The sequence below is a fragment of the Talpa occidentalis genome, unplaced genomic scaffold (assembly GCF_014898055.3).
Source record: "Talpa occidentalis isolate TD23 unplaced genomic scaffold, MPIMG_talOcc4v2.1 talOcc4.7, whole genome shotgun sequence".
Lineage (NCBI taxonomy): Eukaryota > Metazoa > Chordata > Mammalia > Eulipotyphla > Talpidae > Talpa > Talpa occidentalis.
Genome location: NW_023605083.1, coordinates 98,907,977 through 98,926,090, shown reverse-complemented (window position 1 = coordinate 98,926,090; position 18,114 = coordinate 98,907,977). Strand labels below are relative to the sequence as shown.

The window sequence follows — 18,114 nt, the reverse complement described above, 5'->3', positions numbered from 1 at the left end:
AAAAACCTCTTTATAACTGGGCAATGTAAATTCAAGAGGAATCATTATGATTACATTTGAGAGGGCCTTTTTTTGATAAGATGTTAGGAGAGAAAGAGAAGCTCAAAATAATTTCCATAAATTCAGAAACAATTTGCTCTCTCACCCAGCAGCAATAGTAATAGAGAATTGGTGACAGTTCCCTGCAATCTTCTCAGACCAGTCCTAGTTTTCATTTGGATTCCAGGCTAAGCAGGGAATGCTGACATCACTGTTCACACCCATTTCCCAACAGACAGCCCTGAACCTGGATAATTTTCACTAGCCTGGAAATCAAAAGAAATGCTTCACACCCAGTCCAACAATAAAGGAAAGGCAGATCAAAATGGAAAAGAAAAAATGTTCTGGCTCTATAGTAACTTTAGCCTGTAAAAAAAAAATCCATTAAGTAACAAAGGAACCAAAAACATCACTTTCAAAGTATTCCCCATTTTATAAGTCAAAGGCAACTGCAGGGGCTCCCTGGTGGCACAAGGGGTTAATATGCAATTTATGAAGCAATCCGCAGCCACGGCAGCATGAGTTTGATCCCAGACCAGGGAGATACCCACATGGCGCAACAGACCTCTCCTGACTCGCCCACTGCTCCCCTGGGCAGTATATTTCAGCCAATCCGCCTGTGCTGTTCCCCACTCAGTCTCTGGTGAATCCTCTCACCCCCCCAACACCTCTGGCCTGTACCCCAATTCTTATATACATAAATAAATCTTTTTTTTAAAAAAAGGCAACTGCAAAATGAGATCCCAAAACTGAGCACTAAGAAAAAAGGTCTCAGGTTACCTGAAAAGGTGGCTTTCCAACTAGGCATTGATATATCACTGTTCCTATGCTCCACAAGTCTGCCTTAGCATCATAATGTTGAGACATAATAACCTCAGGTGCCTGGGGATAAAAACATTCAAGACACATGCATTATGCTATTTATATATTTGATATGCATTTATTAATTAGTTGGCAAAGGTCACACTCTAACAAAACTTGAAAAATAAAAATAACACATTGTGGTATTTCCCTAATCAAATGATCCTGCAATGAACTTAGAACTATATTCTTCAATTAAGATTTACTCATAAATCCCCAAAACAATGTTGCATGAAAAGAAGTTGTAGAAACAAACATTAGTATACAACAAATACAGTTAAGAGTACTAAAATAATAATAAAGAAAAATTCACACCAATTATGAGAGGTTATTTCTGGGTTGAGGAAAGTGGAAGTGAGGAAAAGGAGAGGTATAAAAGGACTTGGACTGTCTCTGAAATACCTGCTTTCCAAAAAAAAGATCAAGGCAAACAAGGCAAAATGTTAACTTTATTAAAAACCCATGGTAAGTACACAACTCTTTGTTATATTATTCCCTTTTCTTCTGTCACTGGAAAGTTAGTAAGACAGAACAAAAATTGTGATGCAAAACACAAGAATAAAAATCATCTTAAAAGCAAAGGTATCTCACCTTTCTGCCATGGACACCTAGAGTAAGCATCACTAAAGTCTTCCCTCACACTACCATAATGTCTAAGTCAGTCTCTGAATTACCCAGGTAGTTACAAAAGCTGTTCCGGGCAATGTGTGCTTTAAAACAACCAATGAGAGTCCAAGGCACCACTGTGGCCAATGCGGATTGCTCACAGGCTGTGTCATGAGAGATGAAAACACTGAGTGCTCCAGAGGCTTTAGGTTTGTGACATACGCCACCATGAAGAACTAGGTACAGCCACGAATGCAAGGTGACACAGATGGATGGAAGAGTTGTGGAATCAAAGAGGGTTTGTTTCAAGAGAAGATTCTCAAAGACCTGATACCCACTTAACTTTTTTTTTTTTTTTAATAGAGGCATGTTATTTATTTATTTATTTGTTTGTTTGCTTGCTTTGTTTATACATGCACTGGGTACAGTCAGAAGCGCGGGAGGGTGAGAGAATTCACCAGAGCCAGAGCAGGGAGCAGAGCAGGCAGAAGGACCGAAGTACACTGCTGAGGGGAGCAGCGGGCGGCAGGAGAGGTCTGCGCACCATGTGGGACCCTCCTCCGGTGGCAGGGGAGCAGCCGGGGATTGAACCGGTGCCGCTGAGGCTGCGGGCAGCTTCGCAACCCAGCGCTCAACCGCTGCGCCACCGGGGAGGCCCGATACCCACTTAACTTTTAAAAAGATTTTGTTGGTGGCATTAAGGTGACACACTGAAGAATATCACCTAAAAATTTTGAACAGTATGGGAAAAGTAAAGTGATTGTAACTGACAGAGGCAGTGTCAAGAAGAAGACTTTTGCTTTTGTAAGCTTTGATGACCATAACTCCATAGACAGGAGTGTAATTGTAATTCAGAAATACCATACTATGAAGGGCTGTGAAGTCAGACAGCCCCTATCTAGGAGAGTAAGTGCTTCATCCAGTCAAAAAGGTAGTTATGGAAACTTTGATGGTGGCCATGGAGGTGGTTTTGGTGGGAATGAAAAGTTCGATCATGGAGGAAATCAGTGGTCTAGGTGGCTTTGGTAATAGCTGAGGTGGATATGGTGGCAGTAGAGATGGCTAATATGAATTTGGTAATGATGGGAGCAATTTTGGAAGTGATGGAAAAGACAATGATTTTAGCAATTACAATAATCAATCTTCAAATTTTGGACCCATGAAAGGAAGAAATTTTGGAGAAGCACTGGCACCTAAGGTGATAGAGGCCAGTACTTTGCCAAACCATAAAATCACAGTGGCTACAATGGTTCCAGCAGCAGCAGTAGCTATGGCAAAGGCAGAAAGTTTTAATTCTGCCAGGAAACAAAGCATAGCAGGGCCTCCCCTGGTGGCGCAGGCGGTTGAGCACAGCACAGTGAAGCTGTCCGCAGCCTCTGCAGTGCTGGTTTGGTCCCGGCCGGCAGGCGAGGGTCCCACATGACGCAGCAAACCTCGCCTGTCACGCCTGCTGCTCCCCTCAGCAGTGTATTTCGTCAGTCTGCCTGTTCTGTTCCCCGCTCTGTCTCTGGTGAATCCTCTCACCCTCCTGCACATCTGGTCTGTACCTCAGTTCTTGTATAAATAAATAAATAAATCTTTAAAAAAAAAAAAAAAAAAAAAAGAAAGAAACAAACAAAGCATAGCAGCCAGACAAGTGATAAAGAAGCATTAGATACAACAGATTTGAGGATTCAGCCAAGCTCTATGATGGCAGGGCTTTGCTGCTATAAAGAAGACATGTATTAGGTAACACTCATATATATGGGCAAACAACTTGAGGGCCATATTTGTGACTAGCTGTATAACAGATTATTTAAGTTTCTGTTCTGTGGAAAGTAGAAAGCATTCCAACAAAGCATTTTAATATAAATTTTTTTTTTCTTTTTCACCCATGCTGTTGATTAAAAATGTAATAGTCTGATCATGATGCTGAAAAAAGTATCTTAAAAAAGACATTTTTCTGCTTTGTCACAGCTACTTTTCCAATTCTCATCAGATGTTGCTTTTTAAAAGTAGTACCAATCAGGACAGACATTAAAAAGAAATGTTAAATATACTTAGTGAAATCTCTTTTCCAAGCGTAACATTTTTATTTATTGTCCCTATTAAGTTTCCTATTGAGTGAACTTCCTTTAATAATCAACCCAAGCTTTCTCTATATCCTCAAGGCTATTATTAGTTTAAGGCTGAACTAATTTTACACTAAGAAGCACAAAAAAATCTTTAAATTACATTTAATTACAAAACGTATCATATAAGCAGTATAATAATGATTGAAAGCAAATCTAATGCAAAACTTTTTTTTGAAAAAAAAAAAATAAAAATAAAATTTAATATTAAAAAAAAAAAAAAAAAAAAAACTTTTTTTTGAACGTTGGTTACTAGTTCCCTTGAAATCAAAGTTTATTTAAGAGGAACCCTTAATTGAACAGAAACATAAACTCATTTTAAACTTAGACTTGAAACAGATACATTTATTTTCTTTGCAGAATTCCAAAGTTTAGGTATTTCCAGACTTAACACTTCACATTAGTTCAGAAATATAGCTCGACATGACAATATTGTATGAAAAGACAAAGATGAAAGCTAAAATTTTTCAGGTTTCAGAGTGATGCTAATTGAAAAACTTGTATAAGAGACAACATGCAAAAACTGAGCAAATCCTAAAGCTCAAAAAGTACCCCCCAAAATGTTTAAGTACTCCTAATATTACACATCAATGTGCGGATGACCATACTTCATGACTTACTTTCAAAGTCCACTATGTTAAAACAGAAGTTATCTGTATTACAGCATTACAGGTAATAAAATCAATGCTAATAATATAAAGAGCAATTCAGACTGTATATAATATCCCATCTTATTTGGAAACAGGCATTATACTTCACTTTCAATGCTTATGGCACATGCATTATACACAGGAGGACACAAACAAACTCACCATGTACATTGGGGACCCACACAGTGTTGCAGCCATCATATTACTCTGTAGGTAACGAGCAAAACCAAAATCCGCTATTTCACATAATAAAAAAGAGAAAAAAAAATGACACCTTTGCTCACACTTAACTGTGACCATATGATTCTTCAAGACACAAGAGGGCACAAAAGAACAATGAGAAGCTAACAGAATATTAAATAATACTGTCCACCAAAGAAAACAGTAGACCTCAATTTCAACAAGCTAAGAAATAGTAGTAATCACCAACTATACAAGTCACGGCTCTGCCAGTTTTGTAACCAAGGAGCACCAAGTTTTGCCAGAGAAAATGCTAATTATAATAACTGATTAATTAATACAGCTCTCATTAAATGCCAGGTATAGAATTTGAAGTGGTTTTTTCTCTTTGTAGATACCAGATATAAACAATCAGAAATTTCTTTAAATACTAATAAAAAAATTTTGCTAACAACTGCTAAAGAAAAGTTTAGCATTACAAAATGCTTCAAATAATTTTGAGATATAAGAGTGCTAAAAAAAATATTGCCAAATAAGAGAGCTAAACTAAATACTCTCTTAGATAGATGCCTTATATTCAAATCTCAAACTGTAAAGAATCAAGGTTATTAATTTGCTGCCAACAACCTAATACATAAGCTTCCTTCTGTGAGAAGCAAGATAAAATGCTGGGATTCATGTTTAGATTTCTTAACATAGGCACTTAAGCCCTGTCTAAGATTTAGCATATTCTGTGAATAACATAAAGGATTCACATCTAAAGATACCTCACTGAACTCAAGATACACCAATAAAATTCATCAATCTAACAAAGATGAATTAAAATTATCTAAACATACTTAAGTCTCAAAAACATCCTTTGTATGAAACAATACACGGCCACATATACCTATTTTGATGCGAATACCACTGACACTTGACTTCCTGCGATTCGCGTAAGAGAGCAAGATATTCTGTGGTTTGAGATCCCTGTGGATTATTCCCTTGCTGTGCAGAATTCGCATGGCAGCTGCAATCTGATGCAGAAACACTCTGATGGTATCTTCACTAAGGGTTCCTTTAGCTGTTAGAAAAGGAGGCACATAAATATTTAAGCATACAAAATCAAATACCATCTGCGTATGTCATCAACAGAACCGAGTTTGAAAAAGAAGATGGAGAGACTAGGAACAAGAAGTCACATTTCATTTCTTTACTTCAATGATTTAAGTCTATTAAGAGATATCAGCTTAAAATTTTAATCAATCTGCTGTAAAGAAAACCAATTTACATTTGCACCTTTTTTTCGGTTATTTTTCTCTTTCCTCTCCCATTTTTATTGTGGAAAATACCCACACTGCTCTGAATACAGTAAGCTAAGTCTCCTCAAAAAAGTGAAAAAACGGGGCCTCCCCAGTGCTGCAGCGTGTTGAGCGCAGGACCGTGAAGCTGTCCACAGCCTCTGCAGTGTGGGTTCAATTCCCAGCCGGCCACGGAGATTCCCACAAGGTGTGGCAGACCTCTCTAATAATGGACTAACCACATGGGGTTGTTTTATTGGTGATCAATTAAGACAGTGCATTTAATAATGAAGACTTTACAAGTACTGGCACATAAAAAGTACTTAAAATGTAGTAAGTACACAAATGTAAACTTTTTGTTACAGAGGATCTAAAAGTCACAAGTGCTATTATTAGAGAAATGCAAATCAAGACCACAATGAAATATCATCTCACACTTGTGAGAAACAAGAAGTGCTGGCTAGGAATGTGGAGAAAAGGGATCCCTCCTATACTGCTGGTGAGAATACAAACCAATCCAGCCCTTATGGAAAGAAGTATGGAGGTGTGTCAAAATATTACAGGTGGATATGCCCATTCAACCTAGTAATTCCACTCGTAGGCATTTATCTAAAAATTTCAAAACTACACTAATCCAAAAATTTAGAAACTTGCATTCCCATATTTACTGTAGCGCTATTTACTATATAGCTGAACAATGGAAACAACCTAAGTGCCCCAAAACAGATGACTGGATCAAAAAGATATGGTATTTATACACAACAGAATACTACTCAGCAATCAAAAAAGATAAACTCATGCCATTTGTAGCAACATGAATGGAGCTTGAAGGATAATGCTAAGAGGAATAAGACAGAAGATAAATACTGGATGGTGTCATTAAAATGTGGAATATGGGGGCCTCCCTGGTGGCACAAGGGATTAAGTCTCACTCAGCACTATGAAGTTGTAGGCAGACACTGCAGCACCAGTTTGACTCCTGGCCATGGAGCTGACCCACATGGCACAGCAGGCCTCTCCTGTCTCACCTGCTACTCCCCTCAGCAGTGTATTTTGGTCTATCTGCCTGTTCTGCTCCCCACTCTGTCTCTGGGGAATCTTCTCACACTCCTGCACCTCTGGCCTGTACCCCAGCTATTGTATAAATAAAAAATAAATCTTTAAAAAAAAAATCACATTAAAAACTGAACAAGTGGGGCCTCCCTGGTGGCACAAGGGGTTAAGACGCAACCTATGAAGCTGTCCGCAGCCACTGAAGCACAAGTTCGATCCCCAGCCAGGGAGCTACCCACATGGTGCAGCAGACCTCTCCGGACTTGCTCGCTGCTCCCCTCAGCAGTGTATTTCAGTCAGTCTTCCCGTTTTGTTACCTACTCTGTCTCTGGTGAATCTTCTCACCCCCCACACCTCTGGCCTGTACCCCAGTTCTTGTATGCATAGATAAATCTTTAAAAAAAAACTGAACAAGTGAATATTATACTTTTAAATTATTTTAAAGATATGCTTTAATTTTGGAAAATTAAAATTTAATTTTGCTACTTGAAATGATTCTGCTTAAAACTTTTATTTATGCCCCAAGATATGTCATTGAATATACTTGAAATTTATTCAGAGTCCAAATTCTAGTTCCCATGGGAAAAAAAGTAACCTAGTTTAAGCTGTTTCTGGGCACAAATTAGTAAATATTCACAATTTCTATAAATGTGGAATGTGCTCATCTCAACATAATCCTACACACTGAAATTTAACTAACATTGAAAACAATGTTATAAAAGCATTGCCAACATCAAAACTCTCTTGAGTAACTGAAAACTTGAGCAAGTTAACCCCATGTAGGCTCATCAGTAGCTGCCACCCTCAATGTATTCTGCTAGAACTAATGTTAAAGTACCATTTACTAATTCATTTAGAATCTGCCTTATTTTAAATGTATAATTGGTAGAAAGCCTTCTATTTTAAGAATAAATAAAGCAAATACGGGACTAAAATAACTATGTTGTGAAATAATGCATTAGATCTCCCAGACTCTGGACATTCAGATCTTCTAGACAAGTGCTCTCTGATTGAAATGTAATGAGCCACATTTAAACTTTAAATTTTCTAGTAAGCATATTTTTAAAAGTAAAAAGAAACAGGTGAAATTAATTATAGTACATCCAAAATTTTTCCAACTGGCAATCAATAATAAAAAGTTAATGAGATATAATCATTCTTTCCTTCCTATGAAGTGTTCAAATTCCATTGGATATTTAACATTAGTACATCTCAATTCGGACTAATCACATTTTAAGAACTCAAGAGCTCCATGTGGTTAATGGCTACCATACTGGATGGTACAGCTCTAGAAAACACCTTGAGGACCAGATTTATTTTACATGTCTTTATCCATGTTTTCAAACTACAAAAGATTCTCTAAGGAAGAGAAGTACTGGGAACAGGTTAAACATCCTAAACAAAAATCACATTGCAACTAAGTCATCTAAATAGTGGAACTTAAAAAATTGTTTGCCTGATGCCAATGTTTGGCTCATAGGCTCCACACTTTGATCTCCTAACACTATTGTGCTGGAATATCACATAGAGTTCAACATCAAAGACAAAACTGCTGTCAAAGCTAACTTAGGGCCTCCCCGGTGGCGCAGCAGTTGAGCGCTGGGTTGCGAAGCTGCCCGCGGCCTCTGCCGCGCCGGTTCGATCCCTGGCTGCTCCCTGGCCACTGGAGGAGGGTCCCACATGGCGCTCAGACCTCTCCTGCGGCCCGCTGCTCCCCTCAGCAGTGTACCTAGGTCCTTCTGCCTGCTCTGCTCCCCACTCTGGCTCTGGTGAATTCTCTCACCCTCCCATGCTTCTGACTGTACCCAGTACAAACAAACAAACAAATAAATAATACGTGCCTCTTTAAAAAAAAAAAAAAGCTAACTTAAATCTGCTACCCCACCAAGCATGCCTATATCAGTTTACATGACTTCAGTTAATTAAGAAAACTGATACTCAAATGAGGGCTCTAACCTGATAAGGTGCTACTCAATCTGACCCAAGCTGACAGGTGCTTTTGTTGGATCACTAAGAATGACAAGAAACTCTAGATTTAGAGACTGATTCAAAGAAAGTAGAAGCAGGGTGTTTTCTAGTTTCAACTCCTTTCCACCTATACCTATCTCACTGCATTCTATTAACTTCTAAATGGCATGCTGAAATTTACTTTTACGAAGTTGACATTTATTTAAAAATCTCATTGGACTGGATATTAGCTAGACTTAATTGTGGTGATCATTTCACAATATATACAAATATTTAATCTCATGTTGTACATCTGAAACTAATACAATGTTACATGTCAAATATATCTTAATACTTAAAGTATCGCATTTGGGAAAAATACAAATTCAGGTAATGGTTGACTCTGAGGAGGAAGGATAAAAGTGGGACTTCATAAGGGAACTTAGCTGATAATTACAAGAACTTTGATTGTATTAAAAATTTCTTTTTTTAATTGTGGGATAAGGTATATCAGTGTTCTTTATATTATTCTCTACACAGCTCTTAAATATCAGTGATATATTTTATTTATTAAGGACTTTTGATTTCTCATTTTTAATTGTGCTCCTTTAATTGTGCTAGGTGAAATTAAACATTTTAATATGCTGCTTCTCTTCTGTATATTATACATAGCTTTTGTGAGTGTCTTAGTATTTTTTTTTTTTTTAAGATTTATTTATTTATTTATACAAGCACTGGGCACAATCAGAAGCGTGGGAGGGTGAGAAAATTCACCAGAGCCAGAGCAGGGAACAGAACAGGCAGACTGATGAAATACACTGCTGAGGGGAGCAGTGGGCGCCGCAGGAGAGGTCTGCGCGCCATGTGGGTCCCTCGCCAGCAGCCGTGGATCGAACTGGCGCTGCAGAGGCTGCGGGCAGTTTTGCAGCCCAGCGCTCAACTGCTGCGCCACCGGGGGAGGCCCTATCTTAGTATTTTTTTGCTATCAATTACCATGATCTATGTATAGGTTAAGCTATTACCCTTTTATTATCTTTCTACATATGTCCCTCACATCCTTTAAGTGGTAAACAAGCAGATGCTGGCCTCATCTAACATTATTTAAAACATTACTTTGAGGGCCTCCTCTGGTGGCGCAGGTGGTTGAGCGCAGAGCTATGAAGCTGTCTGCAGCCTCTGCAGTGATGGTTTGATCCCAGCCGGCAGGCGAGGGTCCCACATGGCAAGGCAGACCTCTCCTGCCTCGCCCGCTGCTCCCCTCAGCAGTGTACTTCAGTCAGTCTGCCTGTTCTGTTCCCCACTCTGTCTTTAGTGAATCCTCTCACCCTCCCGCACATCTGCCCTGTACCCCGGTTCTTGTGTAAATAAATAAATAAAAATCTTCAAAAAAAATTACTTTGAAAAGACATCATTTGATCTGAAAGAAAGGTCCAATTTTGGTTATGGTTATGGCAAAATTACCACTTGTACAAATTACCACTCCTACATATATATACTTAGAATGCAAAAATTCAAGTACCTCTAAGTACTAAAATCTTTGTCACAAATTAATTTCACTGTTATCTTTAATCCCTTAGAATATTTGTTTTTAATATACAAGAAATATTCATATTAATAAACATTCTTGGATACACTTTTCCGTTTTCTTTTTTTTGTTGTTTTTTTTTTTTTGAAAGAAATGAAAGGGACTAAAAGTTCACTGATGGTAACCCAGTACAGTCTTTTGAAGAAGAGAAGTTCCATTTGGCTTTCTCTCAAAACACTGTCAGAGAGAGTCACATATGAAAGTAAGTACTTATACAAAAGTGTTGGAACAAAACCACTACAAACAACAGTTGGTCAACAAAGTGACAAGGAAACAAATACACGAAATTAACTGCATGTTTCTATACATGTGCAGAAACAGGAAAGTATATTTCAGAAGTAACTCTCAAATATAGTGCTAAACAAAATATAGTGCTATTTTCACTGAACAATGACACACAAAAAAATTACCTTGCAAATAATCTGCCAGGTCTCCACCATTACAATACTAAAATATAAAAGAAAACATATTTAAAATAAGGAAATTGATTCAAGATTAATGAAATCCATTATCAATTAATTTTAATTTAAAAGATAATTTGTATGTAATGTAAATCTAGTCTAAATCTAGTCTAAAAAATAAGATTATATTGAAATTTTAAAATTTTGTATTTCTTAAAGTAGAATTTGTGGGGGTTTTTTTGTTTTATTTTTTCTTAAAATAGAATTTGTATCACCAAATCAGCTTTATTAACTCAAAATTTCAAATAACAATCTATAATCAATTTAAAAATATATGTTAATTAAAAGGAATTTGAAATAAAAGAGAAGTTTGTTAATACCTACCTCCATCACCAGAAAGACAGAGTTGGGTAATTCCTGAAAAGTAAACATTAAACTTTAAGTATCATTTAGAGAGAAAAATTAAGTGCAAAATTTTAAAATGTTCATAAAAGTACACATATTCACTATTAAGCAATGAAATAAAAAAAAATCACAAAATCCATTAGTTAGAGAAACTTAAAGTCCCCAACACAATAATTTAGACTTGAAAGCCTAATCAAGTTTTGATGACATTAACATAGTCATCAAGAACTTCAATCCTGTTTATGGAAAGAACTAAAGAAAGGTCTATATTTTGGTTATGGTTATGGCAAAATTACCACTTGTACAAAAAAGGATTCTCTGATTCTCAGAGAAACACTTCCACTTTGAGAAGTTTATGACTTGATAATCCTCCCTAGTAATGCTAAATGCATAGTCTGATTTCTGGAATTTATTACCCAGGGGGCTTAGTTCTTTTGTTTATCTGGCTCTTACGTTTGTTATTGTTGGCAAAGGGAAGGCATTTCATCCCATCTTGGTAACAGACTGATTTTAAGGAACTGAGATATCTTACTATGTCTTAACCAAAGCACTCCAGGTAGGTTGCTCATGTAAGTAATTCAAAGATTGACTGCCTGTTTCTTCAATAACAATTTTATAGGTTTAATTAAATTTTAAATTGGGCTTCTTTGCAGCTCAATATGAGCTAGTGTTCAAATGAGATTCCAGATATACCTTCCACTTGGTTTCCCCAACAAGCTGAATTCAAGAATAAGGTATTTCATGGGAAAACAAAAAAGAGGGTAGGGCAGAAAGGGAGCAGGTCTAGGGCAATATTCCAGAGTATGGTTCAAGGACTAGTGTCAATCAGTGATTTATTTGGTTGAAGCCCAAAAGAGATAATTATAGAAATTAAGAATAAGAAAGTTAAAAGGTTCAAAGCAACTTAAAATAATTTTATGTCTATTGAACCTAGTAATAAAAAGTTTGCACATCTGTTTGCAGGTCTTTTTAAATTCCAGTATACAGTAATTTATTTTTATTGGATTTCATGAAAATATCTGTTCACCAGATTAGAAGTAAAAAGCAATGCCTCTCAGCAACTAGTACTACTTCCATGCAACAAAGAGCAATACGAAAGGCTACCCAAAGTGATTTCAATCATGTTCAACAAGCATCTAGATGCCACAAGTCAAATCCTGAATTAAATTACGTTCTGCAAGAAACTCAGGTACTTATATTGATTTAAAATATTGAAACATGCAGTGCCCAATTCTTTGATGACCTCTTTCCCCTAAGAGGTATTTGGAGATTCAGAAGAAGAGCAATGCCCCTGCTTCCACTACACAGTGAGAAGTCCTGTTGAAGTAGGATCACATGGAAAGCCATGTTGCAAGCCTAAAACACACACTTGGCTTTTCTAACAGCACTCCTATAATAAAAAAAAACTTAGCTGCCAGGATACTAAAAAGATTGTCTATAAGCAAAACTTCCTTTTATCCTAAATAAAAATTTATTTCTAAGAGATTAATCATCTCTACTATAAACTAGTCTTATCACAAATCTGATCAAATCTAGACCAACGTCCTATCATCCTTAAATACTCAGAAATCATTAAACATAACTTTCAACAAAGTTACAACTTTTAATTTATACTTTTCAAGTATAAAATACAAAATTATCATCTCAAATCAGCATTGTTTGATCATATAATAGTACCATGCCCTAACTACTGAAGAGGAAAAAGGGGGAAGGTTAAGTAGTCATAAAGAATTTATTTTGACACAATATGAAGAGGTCAAATTCTCATTTTCACATTCACAATTTTGGGGATACACACAACCACTTACCTTTCTCTATTCAGTCAATACATATTAAGACAAATATTTAACAACCTTGAGTTCTCATGCAAACCTTCTTTTGTCTACCTTTAAAGCAATGACAATCTCCACAGGTCAATCATGCTCTTGAACACTTCCTTTCAGATTCCCTTTGTAAAATACCAGACAACTTTTAAATGAAGTACTAAAGAAGTGTGGAGCATGAGTAGCTTCAAGAGGTAGGAAAAGAGTTCTCAAAAGGAAAAAGTGTACAATTTTTAACAAAAGCATCAATTTGACAAATTAAAACTCAAATGGTACTGGGGCATCAGGGAAGAATCCGAAGAGATAGATATGTGTAGGATCTGAAAGGCTGAGAAATGAGGCCAATATACCTGTGAGCCAGACCACCAAGGGCTTTCCAAAATTGAATGTATGTTTAGCCCCCTTCCCTAATATAAAGAAATCCCAATTCTCATCTACTCCCCAGCACTTGTATCAGCAAAATTAAACAATGAATTTCATTGTATCATTTCCCTCCTCATACTCCTTTACTCAGGTAAAAACCCAATGACTGAAAAAGGGAAAAAAAACATTACTGTTATGAACAAATCTATGCCAGTATATGGAAATTTTAATTAAATAAACAAACTGGAAAGCAATTTGAGGAAAAATACAACTTAATAAACTCAAATAAAAAAATGCAAAATTTTAAAAGGTCCATTTCTATTAAAGAAATGTAATTATAATGTAAAACCTTAACATAAAGAAATTCACCATAAATTTCTGCATGATTCTTAAATTAATGTGGAGCACCTCCACCCTGACCTCCCTTCTCCTATAAACCATTTCCAGTGAGGAAAAGAAAATCTAATACCCAAAACCTCCACTCTTTCAACCCCTTTGCTGACAGAATGATGATGACCTGCTTCCTGCTGGCACTGAGAAATTTTTTCCATAAAAGAATTCAAAGAAACAGCAGGAAGAACCCTTACTACTGTGGAAGGGATCACCCATAATGACAATAAGGAGAAAATTAGTGAAGGCTTTTAAGAATATTGGTTGCAAACCTGAAAAAGAGGTAAAATGTAAGGGACTTGTCTACCAGATACTGAGACTTATTATTAAGACAGAGTAAGTAATTCAAGTTGCTATTAAATACAAGGAAAGACAAATTAATCTACATAAGAGAACACATAGGCCAGTTTGTTCTCATGATATATATGAAAATTTGATATTGGACAAAATATCACTGTGAATTCCTGCATTCTACTTTTTGTTTCCATGAGATGGGCTTCAAATGCCTCAATTTGATTCAGAGCTCAACCTGCTTAAATTATGGTATGTACCATATCTTGATAATTTCCTTTACAAAGCAGTCATTGACAAATTTCCCATTATGAAATATATATAATGAATAGAATTAAATATTTGAAAAACCTCAAAAAAAAAAAAAAGAATATTGGTTGCAATGGTACAATAATTGAGCATCCAGAATACAGAGAAGTAATTCAACTACAAGGTGACTAGTGCAAGAACATATGCCAGTTCCTTGTAGAGAGTGGGTTGGCTAAGGATGACCTTAAGCTCAAGGCTTATGGATTTTAAGTGTTTTGACTCACTGAAGCTTAAGTGAGGGTTTCAATGCAATGAGTAGAATTTCCATTCCGTACCTTGACACAAGTTTACAAACCTCACAGTTTGTATAATGTAACCAACCATTTGGGGTCTGTATTTAACTTGACTAGAGGAACTCCTTCATGCTATAAACTGAAGAGCCACCACCAAATGCTGAAATGTGGCAATGCAAAAGACCAAAAGTAACTAAATATAATGTAAAAAAGGAAAAGGTTTTTATTACAGGATATCAAGACAATATAAAACTATAATGCATAAGACAGTGAGGAAAAGACTAAGGGGACAGAAAAGAAAAGAAGCCCACACATAAGTGTTCACTAATTAATGACAAAATATAAACACTACATTATAGAAGGAAAAGGAACAGCTGAATAAATGGTAAAGGATCAATTCACTACCCTTTGTCAAAGTAAATGGATCTTTAACTTTACACTTCAAATCACATACAAAAATCATTTCTCAGTAAATTACAGATCTAAATAAGAAAGACAAAACAATAAAGAATTTGGGGAGTGGGGAAGACTAGATTACTTTCAAGACCCTGGCAAAGTTTTCTTTAATGACACAAATGCTTTAAACATAAAAGAAACAATAAACTGGAATGCAGTGAAATTAAAAGATTTCTGTTCATCAAAATAAGCCATTAAGATAGTAAAAAGGGCCTCCCTGGTGGCACAGGCAGTTGAGCGCAGTGCTGTGAAGCTGTCCGCAGCCTCTGCAGTGCCGGTTTGATATCCACCGGCCGCGAAGCAACCCACATGGTGCGGCAGACCTCTCCTGTCTCGCCCACTGCTCCCTTCAGCAGTGTATTTTGGTCATTCTGCCTGTTCTGTTTCCTGCTCTGTCTCTGGTGAATCCTCTTACCCTCCCGCGACTCTGGCCTGTACCCCAGCTCTTGTATAAATAAAAATAAATAAATAAATCTTAAAAAAAAAAATAGTTAAAAGGGCCTCCCTGGTGGTGCAGGCAGTTGAGTGCAGCGCTGTGAAGCTGTCTGCAGCCTCTGCAGTGCCGGTTTGATACCCACCGGCTGGAAAGCAACCCACATGGCGCGGCAGACCTCTCTCTCCTGTCTCGCCCACTGCTCCCTTCAGCAGTGTATTTTGGTCATTCTGCCTATTCTGTTCCCCACTCTGTCTCTGGTGAATCCTCTCATCCTCCCACTCATCTAGCCTGTACCCCGGTTCTTGTATAAATAAAATAAACATTAAAAATTAAAATAGCTCTTAAAAAAAAAAAGGAGGCACTAGAGTGAGAGTAATATAGAAATAATAGAAAGGTAATGATGAAGTCCCAAGTTAGAAAGCTGTACAATGCAGGTCCAATAAAAACAGAAAAGTGCATTTGTTTTCAAAATAGTTTGAGTGCATACATACATGAACACATGCATTAAATATAACATAAGTCTCTTACGACAGAGCGGTGGATAAATGTGGTGTATTTATATCATAGAATACTACTCAACTATTTAAAAAGAGATTAATTCTTTCTACTTGCAACAACATGGATATAACTGAAGAGGTTATGATAAATGAAATAAATCAAAAGGAGAAAGAAATACTGAATGATTTCACTCATTGTGAAATATAGAGAAACAAAACAAACCAAAACAAACCAAACAAACCAAAACAAACCCTAGAAACATGACTGCAGAATTAAGCTACCGGACAGGGATGAAGAGTGTAAATGAGAACAACAGAAGAAGGATTTGGTAGTAGGTGTGGTGTGGTGTGGTGTGGTGACATATATCTGAGGATGTATGAATCTATTCCCCAAAATAAAATGCACTACTATAAACTCATGTAACCGCAATAAAAAAAATAAAAAGGAAAACAAAATTTAAAAGTCTTGGAAAACAAAGATTTCTTCTGGAGAAAGGAGTAGCAGCAGAGGATATCTTTTTTCATTTTACATAATGCTATACCATATGAATTGCTTTTCCACTAAGGGCACATCTTTTGCAATTTTAAAAGTAACTGAACCATTATGTTGTACACCTGAAATTAATGTTATATGTGAATTATACCTCCATTTAAAAAAATTAATAAAATAACAATAAAGTGAATTTAAAAAGTCAGATGAGACAAGGAGGTGTTCACTCCAGCAAAATTCCTACAGAAGCAGAAGTGGAGAAACACAAAGTAACAAAAGAATTAAGAAGGAGCAAGATTCAAAGGACCATCCCAGGCTCCTAAAACTCATCTCTCACATTTCTCTGTGTATTTCCCATTCATTCTCCCCTCCTCAGGTAACCTTCTGGGTTAGAGCTATCCATCTATACCCCTGTGAAATGATGGGTCATTTCACCAAAAAGGAAAGAATCCCATTTCTGTAATCTTCAGGTTTATTCTTGCAGAGGTTACCTGGTAGACAGAGTGACAGCATCCTATGTGCAAATGGGACTGGGTTATCATCTTCACTTTATTGAGGGGGCAGTATTAACAAGAAAAAATAAGCAGTGTAACTGACATCCTAAACTGAGTTTGCTATTTTTAAAAAGATATCAATCCTGAGGTAGTCACTTGTGCTAAGTCCCAATTCAGCCAACCAAGAATACTTAATCTAACTACAATTTCAACATCTCCCAAAAATGTGACCTTTAACTAGCAATCTGAAATTTCCTCAATAACACTAATGAGTAATCTGCCTAACCAATCCCTACCATCCCACCAAGGGAAGTGACCCTGCCTGAAACCATCCTCTCTGCCCTTATCTTTTCCTTTTCAGCCTATGAAAACCTTTCATTTTGCACAGCTCTTTGGATCGCCTTTCTACTTGCTAGAGAGGATGCTACCCAATTTATGAATTAAGTAAAACCAATTATATCTTTAAATTTACTTGAATTTTTACTTTTAACAATATAAAGCAGTACTGTTACAAACAATAAAATATTGTCATCCAAGACTCTTCCTCTCAGATCATGATCTAAAAAGCCAAGATACAAAATAAAAATATAAGAGCAAATTCTGCCTCACTGATCTGACACAAACACATTTGTAGAAAAACCTTTTCCTTAACTTGTACCTCAATAATACCAATCACACTAAAAGTTTCAAACATATTCAGAATACTTATGTTGTGACTTGTAATAACAAATACTTGGTCTTTGTCCAGTTCCTGCAGAGTTCCTAAAACCCTTGTAATTTCCCAGTGGTGAGAAGATCAAGGTGTCATTTGTTATGTTCAATGAGACAACTTTTGGGAGCTTTTAGCTAACTTAAGAACAGGGGTTGGTTGCCAGAGGTTGGAACTTTCAGTTCTACCCTCCTACACACCTCTGGAGAGGGGAGAAGGGCTGGAAACTGAGTCCAAGCATAGATGGCCAATGATTTAATCAAGCACACCTGTGTAATAGAGCCTCCACAAAACCCAAAAGGATGGGGGTTAAAAGAGTTTCCAGGTTGGGCCTCCCCTGGTGGCGCAGCAGTTGAGCGCTGGACTGCGAAGCTGCCAGTTCGATCCCCAGCCACCAGCAAGGGTTCCACATGGCGCGACAGACCTCTCCTGCCGCCCACTGCTCCCCTCAGCAGTGTATTTCATCGGTCTGCCTGATCTGTTCCCCGCTCTGGCTCTGGTGAAT

The 18,114-nt window shown here is 36.9% G+C and overlaps 1 protein-coding gene across 1 annotated transcript in view; it reads right to left on the bottom strand.

Annotated features, from left to right (window-relative positions):
- ULK2 (unc-51 like autophagy activating kinase 2) overlaps positions 1-18,114 on the bottom strand; it is an 82,895-nt gene that overhangs the window by 53,611 nt on the left and 11,170 nt on the right. Inside the window, exons 4-8 of the mRNA XM_037494849.2 lie at positions 11,098-11,130; positions 10,723-10,759; positions 5,337-5,510; positions 4,430-4,503; positions 820-921 (exon numbers count right to left, since the gene is read on the bottom strand). Coding sequence (XP_037350746.1) covers positions 820-921; positions 4,430-4,503; positions 5,337-5,510; positions 10,723-10,759; positions 11,098-11,130 — 420 coding nt within the window. The remainder of the gene's footprint in view (positions 1-819; positions 922-4,429; positions 4,504-5,336; positions 5,511-10,722; positions 10,760-11,097; positions 11,131-18,114) is intronic.